This window comes from Sturnira hondurensis, unplaced genomic scaffold, assembly GCF_014824575.4.
Source record: "Sturnira hondurensis isolate 20B ecotype Veracruz unplaced genomic scaffold, ASM1482457v3 Scaffold0004136, whole genome shotgun sequence".
In the NCBI taxonomy this organism is placed as follows: Eukaryota; Metazoa; Chordata; class Mammalia; order Chiroptera; family Phyllostomidae; genus Sturnira; species Sturnira hondurensis.
In genome coordinates, this window is record NW_028076767.1 from 25,168,858 (window position 1) to 25,189,069 (window position 20,212).

At 42.6% G+C, this 20,212-nt stretch overlaps 1 protein-coding gene across 1 annotated transcript in view; it reads left to right on the forward strand.

The window, feature by feature from the left end:
- The window catches only part of TOP1 (DNA topoisomerase I), an 85,776-nt gene that overhangs the window by 16,757 nt on the left and 48,807 nt on the right, over positions 1 to 20,212 (forward strand). Inside the window, exon 3 of the mRNA XM_037044063.1 lies at positions 14,140 to 14,242. Coding sequence (XP_036899958.1) covers positions 14,140 to 14,242 — 103 coding nt within the window. The remainder of the gene's footprint in view (positions 1 to 14,139; positions 14,243 to 20,212) is intronic.

Consider the following 20,212-nt stretch of genomic DNA (forward strand, 5'->3'; position numbering starts at 1 on the left):
GGCTTTAGTGGAGCTGCTGCTCCTGTGGTGACAGATGAAAGGCTCTCGTTTCCTAGAGCACTCGCTTTATTTACAGGGGATTCTTACCAGACGGCTGTCAGTGACTAGTGGGCTCTGCTGCTCCTTAACGTGTAATCCTTTCCCTCTTAAGGGAGGCTCACATGCCTGTGCAGCAAAGACTGCTGAATAATTTATTTTTTTTAGCAGTTCAGCTTGTGCTTAGAGCCAGTTATTCCAGAAATCAGTAAGACTTTATCTGAGTAGTCAAGAAAAAGGATCTTTTTGTTAAGCAAGGATTACCTAGAACCAGCCCACCTCCCCCATTTGAGAAGCATCTCTGGGGTCCACATATTTTCTGAGGAATTTCTGTGGAGGTGGGTCACAGTATGTGAACAGTGTGATGTTGTTTCTACTTCAAGGGGGGTGAAGAACAAACCTAACTTGCTGCCTAGGAACCAGAACTAGTAGTGGGCTCGGCGTTGGCCTCCCCTTCAGAGTTCTCATTCCTGTGACTTAGTTTCTCCAGTTTTGCAGAGCAGTAGAGTTTTAACCTTGTAGGTAAAGCTGAGAGGATGTTTTTCACTCACACTGAGCTGAGAAAGGCACCTCTTGTCCACAGGGTGCAGGGGGTAGTTTCTAGTCACTACTAATTAGTGGAGCATTCAGTAAACAATGCCTTCTTTTGTGTGGCCCATGGACTAAGAATGGTTTTTGTGTTTTTTAGTTGCTGGGGGGGGGGTCAAAAAAGAATACTATTAAATGTACCTGAAACTAATATAATGTTAATATGTCAAGTATACCTCAGTTTTTAAAAAGAATATTATTTCCTGATACGGGACAGTTACGTGAAATTCAGATTCCAGTGCCCATAGATAAAAGTGGAGTGGGGTGCAGCCATGTTCATTCATTTCCATGTGACCCAGGGTCGCCGTGGCACCCCACTGGTGGAGCGGAGAGCCTGTGGAGGAGTTCAGATGGGCCGCAGAGCCTGAGCTGTGGACTGCCCAGCCCTGTACAGCAGACAGACCCTGCTGGCCCTGGGAAACCGTCACTGGTGTCGTTGCTCACCTGACTGGCACTGCTTGTGTGCCTCACGGGAAGCGCACAGGACTCCTCGTGTTGCCTGGTAGCCTCTGACTCCCAAAAGAATCTGTAGGCCAAGTGTCACAGTTCACTGTGAGCTCGTAGCTTCATTAAGCCTGAATCCCTCTTTTTTCTAGTCATTTTCCCAACTGAGTTCCACTGGCAGGACTCACATTCACTGTTTCTCTCTAAGCATGGCTCTGCCCTCTGATGCCCGAACAACAAACACAATTTCTCTTCCCGGGAGCCTGACTACCCTGTTCCTTAGCTCGGCTGGGATGGCTATGTCACCCACCCCTCATGTGGCTCTTGATTCTCTTAAATAGGGGCTGCCAGAGTAGCAGGTGAAAATAGCCTCCTTTCTCAAGAGTCTCAGCTGCAAATTAAAGATAAAATCCTCAAACTGACTCAGCACCTTGTGCCTGCCTTTTAAAGAACAGAGAGATATAATTGAACTAGAAGCATTAAAATAAAACCAGTAGCACATTTATTATTGCAGGCGGCTGGTGGTCAGAGGATCAAGAAACAACCAGGCAGGGTTTTTCAAAATATGATTCTGGACCATGTGAACTCTACTGACCTGGGGAACTTGTAGGAAAGCACATACCTGGTAAGTCCCAGGTGTCATACACAGAAATGTTTGAGAACCACCCACTGCTCTTAAGCATTAAACATTTTTCTTTTTACCTTAGTCCATTTGAACTAAAATAGTTTTTAAAGGCCATAGAATTCTTGTGATTGGAAGTGTCAAGGGCCTATAAGAGGTCAGAGGTGCTTTATAAGAGGCCTATAAGAGGTGCTTTATAGACTAGAAAACTGAGACCAGAGCAAAGAAATGAATAACCCAGGGTCTCCTCAGGACATCACATAAAAGACTTGGAGTTGCTCTACGGATGTTGTCTTCTTATGTTAGTGGAATTGACTTTTGAAATAAATCATTTAGTTCTTGGCAAAATTATATTGACAGTGAGCTGCTTGTTCTGACCTCTGATGGTGTCTAGAAACTTCAGCTCAGAAGACCTTACAGTTAATTATGTTTTTGAGGACAGTTTGGTGGTTCCATCACTTGAATGTGAATTTTTAAAAAACAAAACTTAATAAGTCCCTGGGAATAAGAAGCAAAGGAGGAAAGGACGATGCACTTGAATTAAAGGAGAATAATGGAAGGAGTGGGATGGGAGAAAAGAGGTTGTAAAGTGAGTTAAAATAGGGTACACAGACCCAAAGGGGCCAAAAGGAAAGATTAAGGTGCTTGCCGTATTGTAAAAGCATAAAAGGAGCCAAAGAAATTTGAAGGGAAGTGGAATGGAAGAGAAAACACCCTCTGACCGTTTAACCAACCATTTAGCCCCCTTTTTGTGTGTGGGACTGGGGCCTGAAGCAAACCAGTTGGTTGCTTCGTGTTGGGTCTTGCAGGGCAGGGCCCTCGGGGCTACATCCAGCAGTTCATCTCATAGAGCTGCAGGTGTTGAAGAACCAGGGTGGGTTCTCGAGTGTTTTTAAGGCAGTTGGTGGCGTTTCTTCTGAATGTGTAGACACTTAGGAAAATGTAACAGGTTTGAGAAATCTGAAGTTGTGCTGCAGAGTTGATAAAAACAAAACTGAACATGCTGGGCATGTTTTTGAGCAACTCTGAGTCCCTGTAATGTTGCAGTGTACTTCTAAATTTCTGGTGGTGAAATTTTACCAAGCATTGAGTGAGTATGGGGGAGAAAGACTTAAGGACTTTGCAAAATAAATGGCAACATTTATGTGCTTAAGTTTGACCCTTTCTTTGATTTTGTAAGTTCTTTTGAAGGTCTTTTCTAACTGTAACATTAAGTCTAATTCTGGTGCTTAATTGCACCAGGTCCAAGGAAATGTGGGCAGTTATGGGAGACCCCTTTTCCTCTCTTTTCCAAGTTACCCACCGGACAGCTGCCACCAAAGCGGGGGGGGGGGGGCTTCAGTACCCACTTCGGGCCTTCTGAGGGTGCAGGCCTGGTGCTCAGCAAATATTTGAGTGAATGTTGTGAACCCCAACTTCCTTAAGGAGAGAAGAGATATTTATAGTTCCAGTTGTCGTCTTCTCAGCTAGAAGCTTTTATTAGGTTAAGAGTACTGGGTCCCTATGGGTGAAGCCCATTGGTTTCAGGACCGAACGAGTTGGTCCATGACAGAAGGTCTTGTTACTGTTCAGTACTCGTTTGGAAGAACATGATCATTTGGACTTTAAAAATTAGAAATGTTACTAGTTCGTTCTTTCATTCTTGGGTTTTAAGATTTTTGTTTGCCTGTTTTAAGAGCTGAGTTCTCCCAGCATTTCTGTTTTAAATTCTAGAGCTCTTTGAGCTTTTAGCAAAAACTGCCTCTGTCTTGCTTCTGGAAATGTTCTCATTGAAAATCGCTGTAAAATAGTGATAAGGGCTCTTACTCAGCTGTGGGTTACATGGTAAAGTCAGCCACCATTATGAGGGATCGCAGACTGGGTTTCCTGGATTCAACGTGGACCAGCATTGGTGAAGTCTGAGTTTAGACAGCTGTATAGGAAGAGTGAAGGGTAGAATTCTTTTACCTCCTCAACCCATCCCCCTCTCAGTTAAGGGCTTTTAGGCTTCCTGGCTGCTTTTAGTTCGGCATTAAGTTCCTGGGGAGATTTGCACACCCCTGATACTGACCACACTCCGGGTGCCAGTCTTTATCACCAAGACCAGCTTGTTATCTGTCCTAGACAAAAACAGTCTTCTTTTAAGTGTGCAGTGTTGAGTAGAAATGGTGATTTTGTTTAAACTTCAGCTTCTGGGGATGTGTTAGCTGAGGGTTTGGAGGTTGGGGAGGAGAAGGAGGAGATGCAAGCATTTGTCCCAGGAGACGTTATTTAATAATGAGCAGGTATTATCCTCTTTAGAACATCAGTTCCTTTACCCAGTGTTTTCACCCACATGGTCCCACTATTCACTTTCCTGACACACTGGTTGTGTATTTGTGGGTCAGATCAGCAGGAGATACCTCCGACACGGTCGTGTTGAGGGCCTCTTTGAGAGAGGCAGCTGGGGTTGAATAATTCTTTTTTTAAAAAAATATTTTATTTATTTATCTTTAGAGGGGAAGGGAAGGAGAGAGGGAGAGAAATATCAATGTATGGTTGCCTCTGCCGAGGACACACAATGTATCGTGTGTCCCCTGCCAGGAACTGGCCTGCAACCCAGGCATGTGCCCTGACTGGGAATCGAACCGCAATCCTCTGATTCGCAGGCCCATGCTCAATCCACTGAGCTACACCAGCCAGGGCTGAATAATTATTTTCCTGTCCCCCTCACACGACTTGATGCCTGTCTTTGGGGGAGGAGCCCAGCCTGGCTGCTTTCAGTCTCAAAACCTGTGGACAAGAGTCAGTGTGTCGAGGTCATTTACCCGCGGAAAAGTCTTTCTCCCCTGGCCTTTGTTTGTAAGAAAGCAAAGGACCTCTGTCTTGCTCTGACCACCCCTAAACATTTAGAAGAATGGCGGAGTGGCAAAATGCCTTAAGATCTTAGAATAGTTGATAAAATAATCCGTAATCTTTGTCATTCCTTAGCCTTTCACTCTTAAAAAATGTAAATGTTTATACTTGGGTTGAATTGTGATTGCATTAGAGACCCTGGGTGGAACAGGTTTGGCAATATTGTTAGCCACCTACTGATTGCAGCTAAACTAATGGAAGTGTTTCTCTACCTGGGGGGTATAAACTGGTCATCCTGCTTCCCTAAAAACCTGTGGGTGTGTTAAGCTTCTGGGCGTAGGATTGTTAGGGCAGGCTAAAATTTTCTTGTACTGTCTGTCTTAGGCTGGTTGGGTGGGGTGAGTTGGCATGGTTGCTGCTTTAAATGCATGCATATAACTGGCCCCCACGTTATTTGGAGATTTCAGGCAGGCTCGGTTTGGTCCCGTGTACGTTAACCATGAAGAGGGTTCAGTAATAATCGCACTTCACCGGCAGTTGTCAACATGTTTGTCATTTTGTGGAGGTCAGTCAGGAATTGTACAACCGTACACAAAGAATTTGACTTTTGAAGTAAAATTTTTTAAAGTCACTTAAATATTCGGAGCTCATTTCTTCATCTATAAGAGAGGTCATAGTTATGAAATCAGTGAGCAGAGATTAATAACCACTGACCTGTGCTGCCTTCTTACAGACCCACTCGCTAAGTGACTTCTACCGAGGTCACACAGTAAGTGGCAGAACAAGGGTCTGAGTCAGGTGTTTTTACTCTGGTGAACCAGGGACTTCCTTCAGAAGTCCCTCTAGTCTTCTGTGCTACTCCGTGACGCCTCTGATCAGCATCAGAGTTTAGCCGTAGTTTTTTGTGCTAAACCACATCGTTCTTGAACACACTTAATGAAGTGTTTTATGGACTTGACTTCCTGTCTTTACGTGTCTGGTTCCCCTGTAGGGAGTGAACTCTCCGTCTTATGCCTGATTGGACGCTGAGTTTGGTGGTGACTTGAGGCCGAATGTGCACCTGGTTTCCAAGCCTGCAGCTTCGTGGTCATACTGGGATTGTGCCAGCTTTCAGGGACTTTATCACAGTTGGATCAGATTTTACTGGGCTTATTTGATACTGAAGTTTCTTATTCCTGGGTGTTGTATTTCTCTGCTCTCAAAGCAGAGGATTGGACTCCAAACTACAAGAAGCATGAGTTTATTTGTGTTTTTTTTTTTTAAGGAACTGCTTTGGGTGTACATGCCTTTAGAGAGGCAAATATGATATAACTCTGGGATTTCATTTTTTAATATGCTGCCGACAAAAATCAACTCGACCATTTCCTAGCTGGCAGGAAGTAGATCTCACTTAATTTTGTTCAATCATGACAAGATCAAGTTTTCAGCAATAATAGTAATAATAGGTAGTTGATTTTTATGGCTCATGTACCAAGAATTCCTTCCTCTGCATTGCCGACTCCCTCTTAACCTCTAGTAAGATGTAGCCCAAACACTGCCTCCTCTGAAGCCAGTGTTGGCCCCTCACTGGCCTCTTAGATCCAGGCACTTTTATTTTTGTTCTCTGGTGGAATCAAGCTGTTTTCCCTCATTATATTACGTTTCACTTGGAAACAAGGGAAGCAGTTAATCCAGATTAATTTTTTTACTCTTAAAGACTTTTTTCCAAACTGCCCATAAATTGAGTAACCCTGCTGCCTTACTACTCTTAGTGAGAAATGGCAGGGCAGGAAATTCTGCCATCTAGTAAGAGATGGAGGTAATGATACCCACATGTTCCACGTATAGAAATTTGGGGGAATGTCGATTACCTCCATAAAAAGTTTTTCATAGTTTCTAAATATAGGAGCATCAAGATGCAATAAAAATGCTGTTACTTTAATGTCAGTCACTTGACATTGGAGATTTTGGGGGTAGGAAAGGAATTTTAATTCACTCCAGCAAGTCTAAAATTAAAGAAAGATTTCTTCTTCTGACTTAATTTCTCTGCTTTATGTGTACATAAACCAGCTTTAATTTTCTGCCTTTGGAAGTGTATCTTCAACTTAAATGCCTAGATATGAATTGCTGGGTCAAAAGGAGAGTAATTTACATTAGGGTTTTTTTTTTTTTTTTTTAGATATTGTTAAATTCCCCCTCCATGGGGATTATATGAGCTACTTGTGCCTCTTCAGAGATGTTAAGAGGCAGAGATGTGTTACAGATTTGATGGAATGGTACCGCCTGGAGAGGGGTGAAAAGCACACTGCCTTGTGCAGACTGCCCACTCAGGGGGAAGTGGTTTTAGTGTTATCTTCGGTGAAATGGGGATGACGTTTCTTCCCCATTCGAGCAGGAAGAAAATGGAATGGGACAGTGTTTACTCAGTATTCCAGCGTGGTTCTGGCACCCACCCACGTGAGTGGCCTTTTTCTCTCGGTGCCTTAATTACGACCTTCTGGGGCTGTAAATTCCTTAAGGGTCGAGTCAGTGTCTCACAAGTCTTCAGCAGGGTGCTTTGGGTTTAAGAATATGTTTTAAATGTTTGTAAACGAATGAGACCTCCGAATATAATTCTGAATCCAGTGTAAAAGGGTTCCTTTTCTTGCTCATGTTAACCATCAAGTCCTTGTGTAAAGCCAGCCAGCAACTATTCTGACAGTGAGGGCAAGGCGCTGATGCTGCTGTTTTATCATTTGGAAGTCTCTTTACTTCAGATCTTTGTTTACCTCAAGGAGCACTTTGGTTAACAGTAACAGAAGATGCTGACTGCTGTGCTGCCTGTTTGTTTACTTATCTGTCCTATGGAGTAACTTCGGTTTAAGTTAGAATCGAAGGAATTTGTTGTTACCTGTCTCTGTCTTCTCAAAGCTGCCTTATTCCTCTCCCTTGTCTTCATCTCAAATTTTTTAATCCTAGGGTATGAAACAGTTGTTACTAGTCAGTTAATAGGTGACCTGAAATCACAATGAATGAGGTTTTCTGGTGATTTAATATGTGATGGTTTGTATTTTCACTTTCTAAATGTCAGTCGAGTTCAATACAGTTCTTTTTGGATTTAACCAAGAATCTTGCCACCTCAGGATTCTCCAGAACATTTTAACAGTATCTATTGTTAGATGAATTGCAGTTAAGGGGAAAGGGTATGTACTAAAACTAATCTTCAAGGCCATTAGTAAGCTGTCTACATTTTCACCGTGAGGGACATAGATCAGTATGCCTTTATTGGCTTCACTTTTTCATGTATTGGGTTCTTTTCTGACCCACATCTTTAGTCCGATATCCGACTGTTTCCTGAAATACAGTATGGCTTCAGTTGGTGTCATCAGGTCACCAGTCTTTCCTCCTCCCCATCTTTGTTTGCACAGCTTTCCTGTGTCTTCAGAGTCACTTCGTTCTTCTAGGCAGGGGACCCGAAGTCTTTGAGTATTCGACTCCCCTCCTGTATTAATTATTTATTACACACAGCCGGTGAGTTCCTGGAGCCGAGTTCGAATTCCGTTCACTTCAGTGTGCTTTATGTCTCTTCCTTGCTTTGCAGACCTGCTGCTGTTACTTCTTTCTGGACTGCTCTTTCCAGACTGGCTGGTTACTCTGCTTTTGCCTCTCTACCCACACTGTCCTTCAGTTCATCTTTCTTAAGTTTTTATTCTGTCCCTTTCCTGTTGGAAATGGCTCCCTGTTACGCTTACAGCAGGACACCCTGACTCTTGGCTTAATTTTATCTCTTGCTGCTCCTTAACACAAACACTCTCTCGGGTTCGGCTACTCCTCTCCTTGTCGTTCCTTTATATAATAAGAAAAAATAAGGGATTGGAAGGGAAGAAGCTTAAACTTTTTATTAGGAAAAGTTTCAAGCAAACAAGGCCTATGCAGAAGGTATCCAGCCATGCAGTATGAAAAAGAGACATTTACTGAGGAAGATACAAGAAACATTGTACATAGAACAATGATGCCTCAGTCCCCTTCGGAGTAGGCACTTTGAGACCTCACACAGTTATCCCAATCACCATCAGCTGCCCCATCGTATTTTCCTGAATCTCATCAACAGTCCCAAATCTCAACCATTTCAAAGGTGATTTTAGTCTTGGGAAAAGCCAGAAGTCACAGGGCACCAAATCCGGGCTGTAATGTGGCTGAGTCACCTGGGTAATTTGATGTTTCGCCAAAAAACTCTGCACAAGACGTGATGCACGAGCAGGTGTGTTGTCATGATGAAGCTGCAATAACCAGTTGCCCATAGCTGCAGCCTTCTGAATCATCCAGATAGTTTCCGCAGAGGAATGTTTAAGCTTAACGCAAACTTTGGTGCAGATCCATTGCTCTGCTTGCTCAGTCATTTTCAATGTGATGGCCACATGGTACACATGTTCACTCAATGGCGTCTGCCTCCCCCTATTGACTAGCAGAGTGAAGTTGTCATTGTTCACACATGCGCATTCCAGTCCACGCGCCTTGGCTGCAAAGTTACATCGATGTTGTGCAAATGGTTTACATTATATTAACAACGGCTGGATTTTTCCCAGCCAGACCTCGTGTACAGTGGTAGAGGGAGTAGTATAATGAATGCCCACATTCCTGCCATATCTGTCCACTTCAGTATCTCTTAACCTTTTGCCAATCTTATTTTATCTATCTCCATACCTCTCCCCCACTCCTTTTTTTAATTTTTTAATCTGAGGACATTTTTTCAATGCTTTTAGAGAGAGGAAAGAAGGTAGGTAGAGGGGGGCTATAGGGGGCATGTCGATGTGAGAGAGAAACATCAGTCACTTGCCTCTCGTGTGCCCCCAGCAGGGACTGACCCTCTGCCCTTTTGGTGTACTGACAGCGTTCTGACCAAGCCCGACGGCCAGGCCTCCCCACTTGTTTTTTTACTGGAGGGTGTTCAAAGCAAATTCTACGCATCATTTACCTGGAAGTAGTTCATACACATCTTCGAAGATTATTTGTCTGCCAGTTAACTAGTGCAGATCGTCTTTACAGTTTCCCTGTCAGTTGATAATTGCATTTGTTTACACATTAAACAATTTTTTTGTGTCTGACAACCTTGGTGTATCAGGATGACCCTATACCCCGTTCAGCTACCCAGCCAGGGCCTCTCTACACACTTGGATGTTCAGGAGGCACCCCATTTATTCTGTGTTGCCTCCCCTCTCATTTATCCCGAGAAGGCCCAACCTGACGTGGAGCTGTACCAGAGCCATTCACATAATTGAAGAAGGTATATATTTCTGGTGTCTGTCATAGCACATGTATAACAGTTTGAACATGTAATAGACATGTAACTTCTTTTAAAATTAGGCACACTTGGGGGTTAGATCTTTGACCTAGGTCTTACTTGTATCAGTGGGTTATAAAGCCTTAAGTTTCTTATTATGTACTTTGATTTTGCATTTTTTGATTAGCAGTTGCTTTAAAAGACTTGAAACCCAGCTTTAAAGTCAGTTTTGAAGGTTAGTGCATTCAAAGAGATAATGTTATTGGCAGACTGGCTGTCTGAAACCTACCTGAATTACTTTCAATTTATCTTTTATGTAGTTTTCTTATTCTTTAAATATAGTGCTTTTTAGTGAATTAAACTCCTCTTTTCCTTGTGTACACCAATACATGTCAATATAAATTCTTAAAGCCTGGTAATTTAAAAAAATAACATTTCTATTACAAAAGTGATTCACATGGGGAAAAGGTGGTGAAAGAAGACAAAATACATACACAAGAAATTCAGCTTACCACCCCAAAATGACTACTTTTAACATTTTGGTTTCTGTCTCTAGTCTTTGTTGTAGCTGTTTGTTTTTGCATTTGTTGAATTATACACAGGAGTAATTTTTTTAATGTCCCTGCCATACTCTGGGGCCACAATAACAGATCATAATGTTCCATTTCTTGTTTGTTAAATGTGACCTGTAAACAACAAAAAAACACATGTCATTCCAGGTTGTACTGCTGATGGTGTATTTTGCCATTATGATTTTAACCACAGTGCTTAGTTTGGAGGAGAAGTAATGAGGGTTTATTACTGTCAAGTAATACGGGGCCACCAACTTTGTACGTTAGATTTACTCAGCATTTTAAAGTTTTAGACTTGAGACTTCTAGAAGTTGGACTCTTTGCATCTTCATGGAAGATTGGATTCAAGTTCTGCTTCTGATGCCTTGTGATCTTATTTTTCCCATCTCCATGGGATCAGAAATTCTTGTAGGTAGGGGTATGGTCATGTAAACTCCTGTTCCCATAGGTTTGACACAGAATAGATCATTTTAGTGGATTATGCCAAATGTGGCTTTGCCACGTTTTGCGAGGAATGGGATGAACACACACATTGCCTATATACATCATTGCTAGTTATCTATTCCTGTGAAATGTTGCTTCAAAATGTAGCTTCAAACAACAAACACTTGTTTTCTCACACAGTTTCTGGGAGCTGGGAGTCCAGGAGCAGCTTAGCTGGGTGGTTTCAGCTCAGGGTCTTTGCAAGGTTGCAGTTACATGAAGGCCTGAAACTGGGGCCTACTCCGCCATGGTTCCCCCGCCCCCACGGCTGTTGTCCGTTTCAGTTCCCTGCCACATGGCTCCTCTATAGGGTTGCTTAAGCTCCTGAGAGTGTGGCAGGTGGCCTCTCTCGGAGCATGGAGAAACATCCAGTGCCTTCCATGACCTGGTGTCAGAAGTTACATACCAACATTTGCACTGTTTGTTTAGGAATGAATCTCTAAGTCCAGTCCATAGTCAAGAAGGAAATTAGGTGATCTCTCTTGAAAGGAGGAGTAGCAAAGAATCTGCTGGATAGATTTTAAAATCACCACACGTGTTGCATATATAAACTTCCATTTGATGAATATTCAACTTTGGGATGACCTGATCCCATTGAACCTCATTTTTAATGGGCCCTTAGTGAGTTCTTATACACCCTAAAATTTTGAGATTCACTAACTTAAGTAAGTGGAGAAAGATAACTGTGTTCATGGATTAAAAGAAAAGAGAATTATTTCCAAATTGTCCTATGAACACAAATCCCTTTGAGATTTCACAAAGCAGTCTGGCTGGCCTTTTTTCTTTCTTTTCTTTTCTCTTTTCTTTTTTCATTTCCCTTTCCTTTTTCCTTTCCTTCCTCCCTCCTTCCCTCCCTTCCTCTTTCCCTCCCTTCTTTCTAAAAAGAAATTAACAAGCAATATAAAGCTTACGGAAATTCAGAAGACATAGAATAGGCAAAACTATTTTGAAAAAGAATAAAGCCGAAGTATTGTATTGAGTTGGCCAAAAAGTTCATTTAGTTCTTTCTGAATGATGGCTCTGGTAGCCCTTGGTTGTCTTTCATTTCATTCAGAACAGTTTTGTTAGATTGTATTGTGACAGCTGTCATATTAGTGTGCATTTTTAAAAAATGTATCAAAATTGGTGATTTTTTTGTGCAGCCATTTCAATATTGAAGATGGAAAAAGTAAGCAACACTTTTGGCATATTATGCTTTATTATTTCAAGAAACGTAAAAATGCAACAGATGCAGAAAAGATTTGCACAGTCTATGGGGAACGTGTTGTGACTGATCAAACATGTCAGAGGTGGTTTGCGAAGTTTCTTGGTACTATGACCTTTTGGCTAAATAATTCTTTGCTGTGGGGCCGTCCCATGCATTGGAAGATGTTTAGCAACAGCCCTGGCCTCTAACCCTCTAGAAGCCAATAGCAGGGGATAGCTGACATACTCAGAATATCCAAATAAATAAACTCACTGGTGAAAATGAAAAATGTGTCTTTTATTTTACAGGAAAAACCACATAGACTTTTTGGCCAGCCTAGTACTTAATATTATCTGATTTCAGACTCGCTGTGAAAAAACACCTTACTGTGACGCTGTGGTGGTCTAGATGGTGTCCATGTAAGGACAGAGTAGAGTTCAGAGAGAGACCATGATTATATAGTCATTTCATTTTCAGTAAAGAGGTCAAAGCAATTCAGTTGGAAAGGGCTCTCTTTCAAAAACCAGTGATAGAACAACTGGACATCTTTATAGATTTAAAAATGTGCCCTGTCCCTTACCTCTATAAGACTCCTAGAAAAAAGGTATTCACAATCCATACGTCTAACAAAAATAGTGTAAACCAGAATGTATAAAGAACTCATAACTCAGTAATAACCAGACAAATATTTTTAAACTGAGGGAAAGATTTGAGGAGATACTATATCAAAGAAGATATAATTGGCCAATAAACACAGAAAAAGATACTCATTTAATTAGGAAAGTTACTTTAAAACCATGGTGAGAGAACCGCTGCACACCTGCTAGGATGGTTCAAGTTAAAGGCCGGTGATACCTGGTGTCGGTGAGAATCTGTAGCATTTGGAACTCTTAATGCGATGTTGGTAGGAATGTACGGTGGCAGATCCCTTTTGGTATGCAGTTTGGCAGTTGCCCGAAGTTCCACATACACTAACCACTCGACCCAGTAACGTCTGCACTGTACATACCCCAGAGAGATGAAAACATGTTGGAAGAAGGATTTGTGTATGAGTGTTCCTAGTCGGTTTATTCAGAATAACTCATGTCTGGAGACTATTCACATGTCCATCGGTTGGAGAATGGATAAAAAAATTGCAGTACATCCAATACCATGAAGTACCACACAGCAGTAAAACCGAACCAACTGCTGATATCCAGCATCATAAATGAATGCCAGAAATACTATGTTGAGTGGAAGAAGTCAGACACAAAAGAGGAAATCCTATGTGGTTTCATTTATATGAAACTCTAGTAATCTAGATAGATGTACTTTAGGTCAAGGGTGGAAGGTGGTTGATAGGTTGGGAATGGGCATACGGGAAACTTTCTAGGGTGATGGTATTGCTCTAATCTTATTTTTTTAATTTTATTATTTTGAGAGAGAGGGAGAAACATTGAGTTGTTCCACTTATTTGCTCATTCATCGGTTGCATCTTTGTGTGTGCCCTGACTGAGGATCAAACCTGCAACCTTGGTGTACAAGAATGATGCTCTGTCTGGCCAGGCCTTGTTCTACATCTTGATTGTGGTGGATGTTATACCTGTGCATGTTTTTGTTAGAGTTATATGTCATTGTCTTTGAAATGTGTGTATTTTCTATGTAGAAACTGTATACTTCATTAAAATATAATGAAGATTATACTTTAAATTATACTTGATTTAGAACATATCTCTTGAGGTTTGGGTTTTCCAGACATTACATAGAACCTTATATCTTGAGAGTCAGTGTTCAGGTTTATTCCTTTGTATCATTTTTGGCTTACTCTTAGTAGTACCAGACCTAGCAGACAGATGCCAGACTCTTGCTTCCTTTTATTGTAGAGTTGTCTCCCCTTCCTGCCTGCGTGTCTGCAACACATCTTAGTTTTAGGGCAGGGCAATGGGCTGCCTTGTCTGAACCGCTTTGTGAAATCTTTCCTCCCACTGGAATCTCCCAGGAGAGATTTCACAAAGCAGTCCAGACAAGGCAGGCCATTACCCTGCCCCTAAAACAAGGACACGTGTTACAGATGCCATTTGAATCCTGTCACTGTGCTTCTTGACCAGCTTGTCCAGGTAGGTGGGCAGGAGACACCTCTGACTCCTCTTAACTGACTCATCTCTTATGGTTGCAGATTCCCACAAACACAAAGATAAACACAAAGATCGGGAACACCGGCACAAAGAGCACAAGAAGGACAAGGAGAAGGACCGGGAAAAGTCCAAGCATAGCAACAGGTAAGGGTTGAACCAGCAGCCCCTTCAGTCTGCAGTGGGTTGGCTGTGGCGTGGCTCGCCTAGAATAGGCCTTGACTTGAGCCACAGGTGAGCAGCTGGATAGCACAGTGGGCAGAGGCCGGATTTGATTGCCTCTGACTGACAGGATGGCCTTACCGGTGATGCCGTTGGCAGATCAGGATGTGTGACGTGGATGTGGTGAATTTTCTTTCAGTATACACCTCATTAAAGTGTGATGTCAAACAAAGCAAGTCAGCTGTGGATTCATGGTGACATGATGGCCTTTAATCAAGTCTTCAGAGGACTTAAGGGGCCTGGACTAGAGACATGATAGACTTCTTTCTTCTTTCTGTGCTTTTCTCCGGGAGAGGGCATTCCTAGCTTTCATCAGGTTGAGGGGGCTCAGCTCGCACAAGAACCAGGGACTGCCAGTGTGGATGAAGCTCGGTAGTGCTTCCCTCTGCGACGCAAGCCTCAGAAAGATGCTTTCTCGTTCATTTTGCCCCGCCCCCAACGTGTGTGTGTGCGTGTGTGTAGGAGGCAGGTGGTTAAGTCCAAAGGTGTGTAAGGTATCTTTGGATATAGTGCTGCTTATTGAAAATGAGGACTGATGTTTCTGTTTTGAGTAAAGGCAGTTGGTGAGAAAGCTGTGCTCCCATAGTGGCCTCAGTTTTGTTAGGAGTTTATGTAGAGATCAGTCATTTATTAGAACAAGGGGCTGCAGCCTGGGTTCTCTGGGAACTGTACTTGACTCTTGGGTTTGAACTGAGCTGGTTCACTTGTGTGCAGATTTTGTTCAACAAATACTGTAAATATGTTTTCTTTGTAACATTTTCTTTTTTCTGGCTTAACTTTATTATACGAATACAGTATATAATGCATATAACATACAAAAGATGTGTTAATTGACCGTTTATGTTATCAGTAAGGTTTCCAGTCAAAAGTTATATATGGATTTTTGACTGTGCCTGGGATGGGGAGTTGGCACCCCTAACCTGCTCGTTGTTCAAGATCAGTTGTACTTAATTAGCTTGGGTTACTGTCTGTAGATAAAGTGAAAGTTTCTTTCTCTCTCTCTCTTTTTTAAATGAATAAGTCTTTCTGAACTATTAAAATAACCAGGTTAACTTTCTGTGGTGGGATTGTTTCTTCACAAATCATTTACCATTTCGGTGGTCTTCCCCACCCTTGAGCCACCCCGAGCTGCCCCCATCCCCACTACTCATTTCTTAACATGTGATCACTAGTTTCCATTTTAATTTCTCCACTGAATTTAATCTCAGTAGGTGAATCCAAACTCAGTTCACGTGCATCTCCTAGACTCTCTTGGTCCTTGGAGCAGAGTTGGGGTCTGTTGTGTTCATTTTACATCCTCAAGGCTCAGTCGGTGACAGCACATACTTATTGACTGAGTAGGTGACCCATCAGTGCACCAGTTACCATCTTCTCTCCTCTTCTCACCTATTCAGAGTTCTCTACAAGGTAGTGTCCTTTGGCCATCCTAAATTTCAAACAAGTGTTTTTGTATTTGTGGTGAGACACATAACATGGAGTTTGCCATTGGAAGTGTCATTAAGTACATTCACAGTATTACAGAGCCGTCAGCAGCGTCCGTCTGGAGAACTTTTTCATCATCCCAAATAATCTCTGACCCCATCGGATAACGCCTCCCCATTCTCTTACCCCATCCATGGCAACGTCTGTTCTGCTCTGTGGACTTGCTTATTCTAAATACCTCGTGTACGTGGAATCATAAAATACTGTATTTCTTGTGCCTGGCTTATCCCCCTGGGCATGATGCTTTCAAGGTCCATCGGTGCTGTGCACGTCAGGATTCTGTTTCTTTTTATGGCTGAGTGATATTCCTTCGTATGTCTGTACCATATTTTTAAAAGTTCATACATTTGGGAGCATTTCAGATCTTGCTTCCCGGCAACTGTAGTCAGTTTGGCTCAGATAAACCCAAATAAATTTTTATAAAAAATTTAAAAATCCAGTCTTCTGTGAATGGACACTTGGGTTGTTTTTTACCCTCGGACTATTGTGAATAATGTTGCCGTGAACGTGAGCGTACAGTATCTGTTTGAGTCTGTGCTCTCGATTCTCTGCGTGTGTATTCAGAAGAATTGCCGGACCGTGTCCAACAAGTGTTTTTATCCTGCCTGCCGTGTTTATGCTTCGTTAGATGTGTGTAGTACCAAGAAAACGAGATAACCTTTGACCATGAAGAACTTTATGATCTGAAGAAAATGCCTGTAGATTAGATGAAGAAATGCTAATTTTCATGTTACCAGAAATTTGTCCAAAAAGACTCTTAGGTTGATAACTGAAAACATGAGCGTTTGAACATCGACCCCTGCTTCTCTGGTACATTTACTTCGCCAGCTGTGATTTGCAGACATGGTGGAGAGAAAGTTGGGCAGAGTGGTGTGGAACATTTCAGGGCATGAGTGGTCCTCCCCTTTGTTACCAGAATCTCCTTTTTTAAAAATAAAGAGTATGATTTTGGTGTTACTTTTCTTGAAAAAGCCACAGTAGCTTAATTGCCTCTTTCTAGGAGAAGGCCTCTTGTCCTGGTCCGTCTGCTTTGGTCTCATGTGATCTCAGCTAGTTAAGATCTTCGCTCAGCTTCCTCATCTTCCTCCGCTTCCTCGTATTAATACATGCTTCAGAGGGGGCCACATGGGAGTCCATAGGCATAAAAGCTCTACCAGTGTGGTGGATATTCTGTATATCCATCACAGCATACTTTCCCAAGATGATAGCATAGGCAAACTCGGGAATTCGTCATGTGATTTTGTGTCTTTTAATATTTTCTTATTTCTAATCAGAATGCTTAAGAAAATAACCTGTTTGCCAAGAGGCATTGGAAAAACCTGGCCTGAGTTTCTGTTTACACATGACTGAATCAAGCCCTGGATCTCTGATTCACATGTAAATGACTTGACCACAGTTTAAGCAGATGATGTGTTGTAAGCAGACTTTTAAATGCTTCCTAGTTGACCTCTGTTTGTGCACTACCTTTTTGCAACAGAGGAACTGTCTTGGTTACCGTCCATTAAAATACCCTGGACACTGTGTTCTCTTTTTAAGTGACTTCTGATCTTTCAAATTGTTTTGGGTTTCTCGCTTTTTCTTCCCTAGCAGATTAGGGAAACCTGGAAGCTTGTTTAGTCACCTCTGAAGCCCTGAACGATTGAGATCTAGCGTGTTCTCTTTGAAAATGCTTCACTTTATCCAGCACTTCGCTGACAGGTGTGTGTCTGAGTTCCTGCCTTCTCCACTAGATACTAGCATCAGTCATTTCTCCTTGGGCTGCACTGGAGACCCACATCCAGGAGGCACCTTTTTCCTGCATAGCAACATCCACTGCATACCTGGAGTGTCCGACTGAGAACGGGAAACCAGCCTTTCTGCTGAGAGAATGGGATGTGGACCCACCCCTCAGAGGATCCCATCTTATTCCTGCAGTTGGTCCTTTGTTCTCACCAAAGGTGCAGACTAAGGGAGAGGGTGTTTAAGATTATTCCACCTTCTGTCTGTATGCACTGGAGTCTTGGTGACATGCTCTGAGTCACAGGGCAGTAGGGTGGCAGACACGGATGAGGCCAGGGCCTGAGTTTTCTCCTGGTGTTCTTCACTATGACACTCCTTCCAGTAAACACGCACGTGCACACTCATGCACACAGAAAAACACGCCCCTTCCTGGGGAAGGTCAGTTGTACAGCTGAACTATCTGTTTCAGTACAAGTGCCTCTTTCTCATACACGTGCTGTAGGCAGCTCAGGGTTTAACATGCCAGAACATTCAGGCACTGCCTTCTTCACTCTGGACCCCAGATCTCTAAAGTCTTTGGCACTTGTCTTAATTTCATTAAATTCTGACCCTATGAAAACCTTACCTCTATCTCCTGTTTGATTTATAGCATCACAGGAAGAGCTTATACCAGAGTCAAATAAAGATAATTTCTTCTGTTTATCTCTGACGTTGCTTCCTTCCGTTAGCATTACTATTAGCACTCTAAATCCTTGTGAAAAATACGTAAATCCTCTTAAAAGAAACAAAAGGAATACTCTGATTGGATGCTAAGGAATTACTAGCCTTGTAGGACCTCACCAGATATTTCTTTGAAAGCTTACATTCTTAGCTATAAATTATCTTTAATACTTGACCTCTTCTGTAAACAACACGATTAAGAGTGATGGGGCGGGGTGTGGGGTGGTTTTGAAAATAAAGGACTGTCATGTGTGTGAAAAATAAGATTTCCTCCTGCTGGTTTGTGGCTGCGTGCCCTCTTGCTGATTTCAAACCTGGCACTTAGGCTGGAGTGACAAGTTTGTGGAAAGCCAGGGGAGACAGGGAAGCGCTGGTGAAGCAGTACAGAAATGGCTTCTGCAGACAGCCTGGCCCTGCTCGTCTGCACGGTCTGGGGAGGGACCTCTGACCGTGAGGAGGCTGCTGGGTCCTGCTTCCCCTTCAGCTCCAAGTCCTGCCTGAAGTAGAACTGAGGGGAATGTCAGATCTTGGGAGAATGGACTGGAAATGAAGCAACTGGTTCTCAGATTAGGGGAACTTTTTCTGAACATAATCAAATTTATTTTTTTGAGAGCTGTTTGCTGAATCCTTTTATTTAGCTCTATATCCCTGTATTAGCCTGTCTGGGGGAAACAGGCCATTAATAACATAGGGAGGTAGAGAAGAAGGCTGGATAGTTTAGGAATGAGGGAACTGAGTACCACGACCATCCTCAGGAGAGGCAGTGTGATGCGGTGAAAAGCGCACTAAAATAGGACTCGAGGCCAGATTCTGTCATTTTACTAGTCTGAGTGCCCCACATTTACCAGCTGTGTGTCCTAATACAAGCCATTTAACTTCTAGGCCTCGTTTTCCATTTTGGTCAAGTGTTGAGAGTAGTACTGACCCGGTCAAGTTTTCCAGTCTGTCAAGGGAGAATTCAGTTGGAAACAATAATGTGTAAAACAGCTGAGATGATGGTGGTGGTGGCAGTGATGATGACCGTCATCACAAAGCTTGGTGAATATCACTCAGATAAATTGGAGCAGTCATTGTTGATAGTGAGATCTGAAGTATTGGTAACATCTGATTTGGAGTCCTAGATTTCAGTTATATCTAGCTCTATTACAGTGAACTATCATTATTTTTTTGAAGCTCTCATGGTGGAAACAGCATTTGAGCCAGCCATTGAAAGATGGTTAAATCTTGACAAAGGATGGTGATGGCTAGAAAAGAGGGCATTTCAGACAATGAGATAGGCATAAACAAAACATGGAAGTATTGTGTAATGAACTTTGCTCTCGGAGGACATCCGTTCAGTTGGGTGGGTGCCGGGTTTCATGGGATGGGATAAGTAGAAAATGAAGCCAGAAAAGGGACTTCTGGGGGGAAACTAGTAAAATTTATTTAAGAAGTTGGGAGAGAAAACAGTAGTTGGGACTTGATTCTGAAGGGGGCAAGTGGCCATTAGAAGTAGCTGAGAAAGGGGGCAGAGAGTTTGGCCCCATGTGGCGTGAGGGGCCGAAGAAAAAGGGCTCCTGGTCTGAGTAACTGGGTGGCTGTTTGTCCTGTTAATAGAGGTAAGGAACTTAGAGACGGGAGGAAGGGCAGTTCAGGGTGTGTATTGGGTTTGGGCACGTGCCTTTATCCTCTCTGGCCTGCCGACAAAGGATTAGATAATTTCTGAGATGCCATTCAACTCAAAGTTCCAATAATTCTTGTGATTTTGAGCATGAAGTGAACAGCATTAAGAAATCTTGATTTCTTAGAGTCTTTCTGCTGTGTTCTTTTCCCAGAGGCAACTTTTGCTTTTACTTAGAATTTTTTATTTAGCAGACATTTAAGCTTGAATTGTCTGCTCTTCTTGAAGGGGCCGTGGCATGGGTTTCCTTCCTCCACAGCTCTGGGCTTGCAGGGCTGTCCCGCAGGAGTCCCCCTGCCTCTGCCGACTGCAGC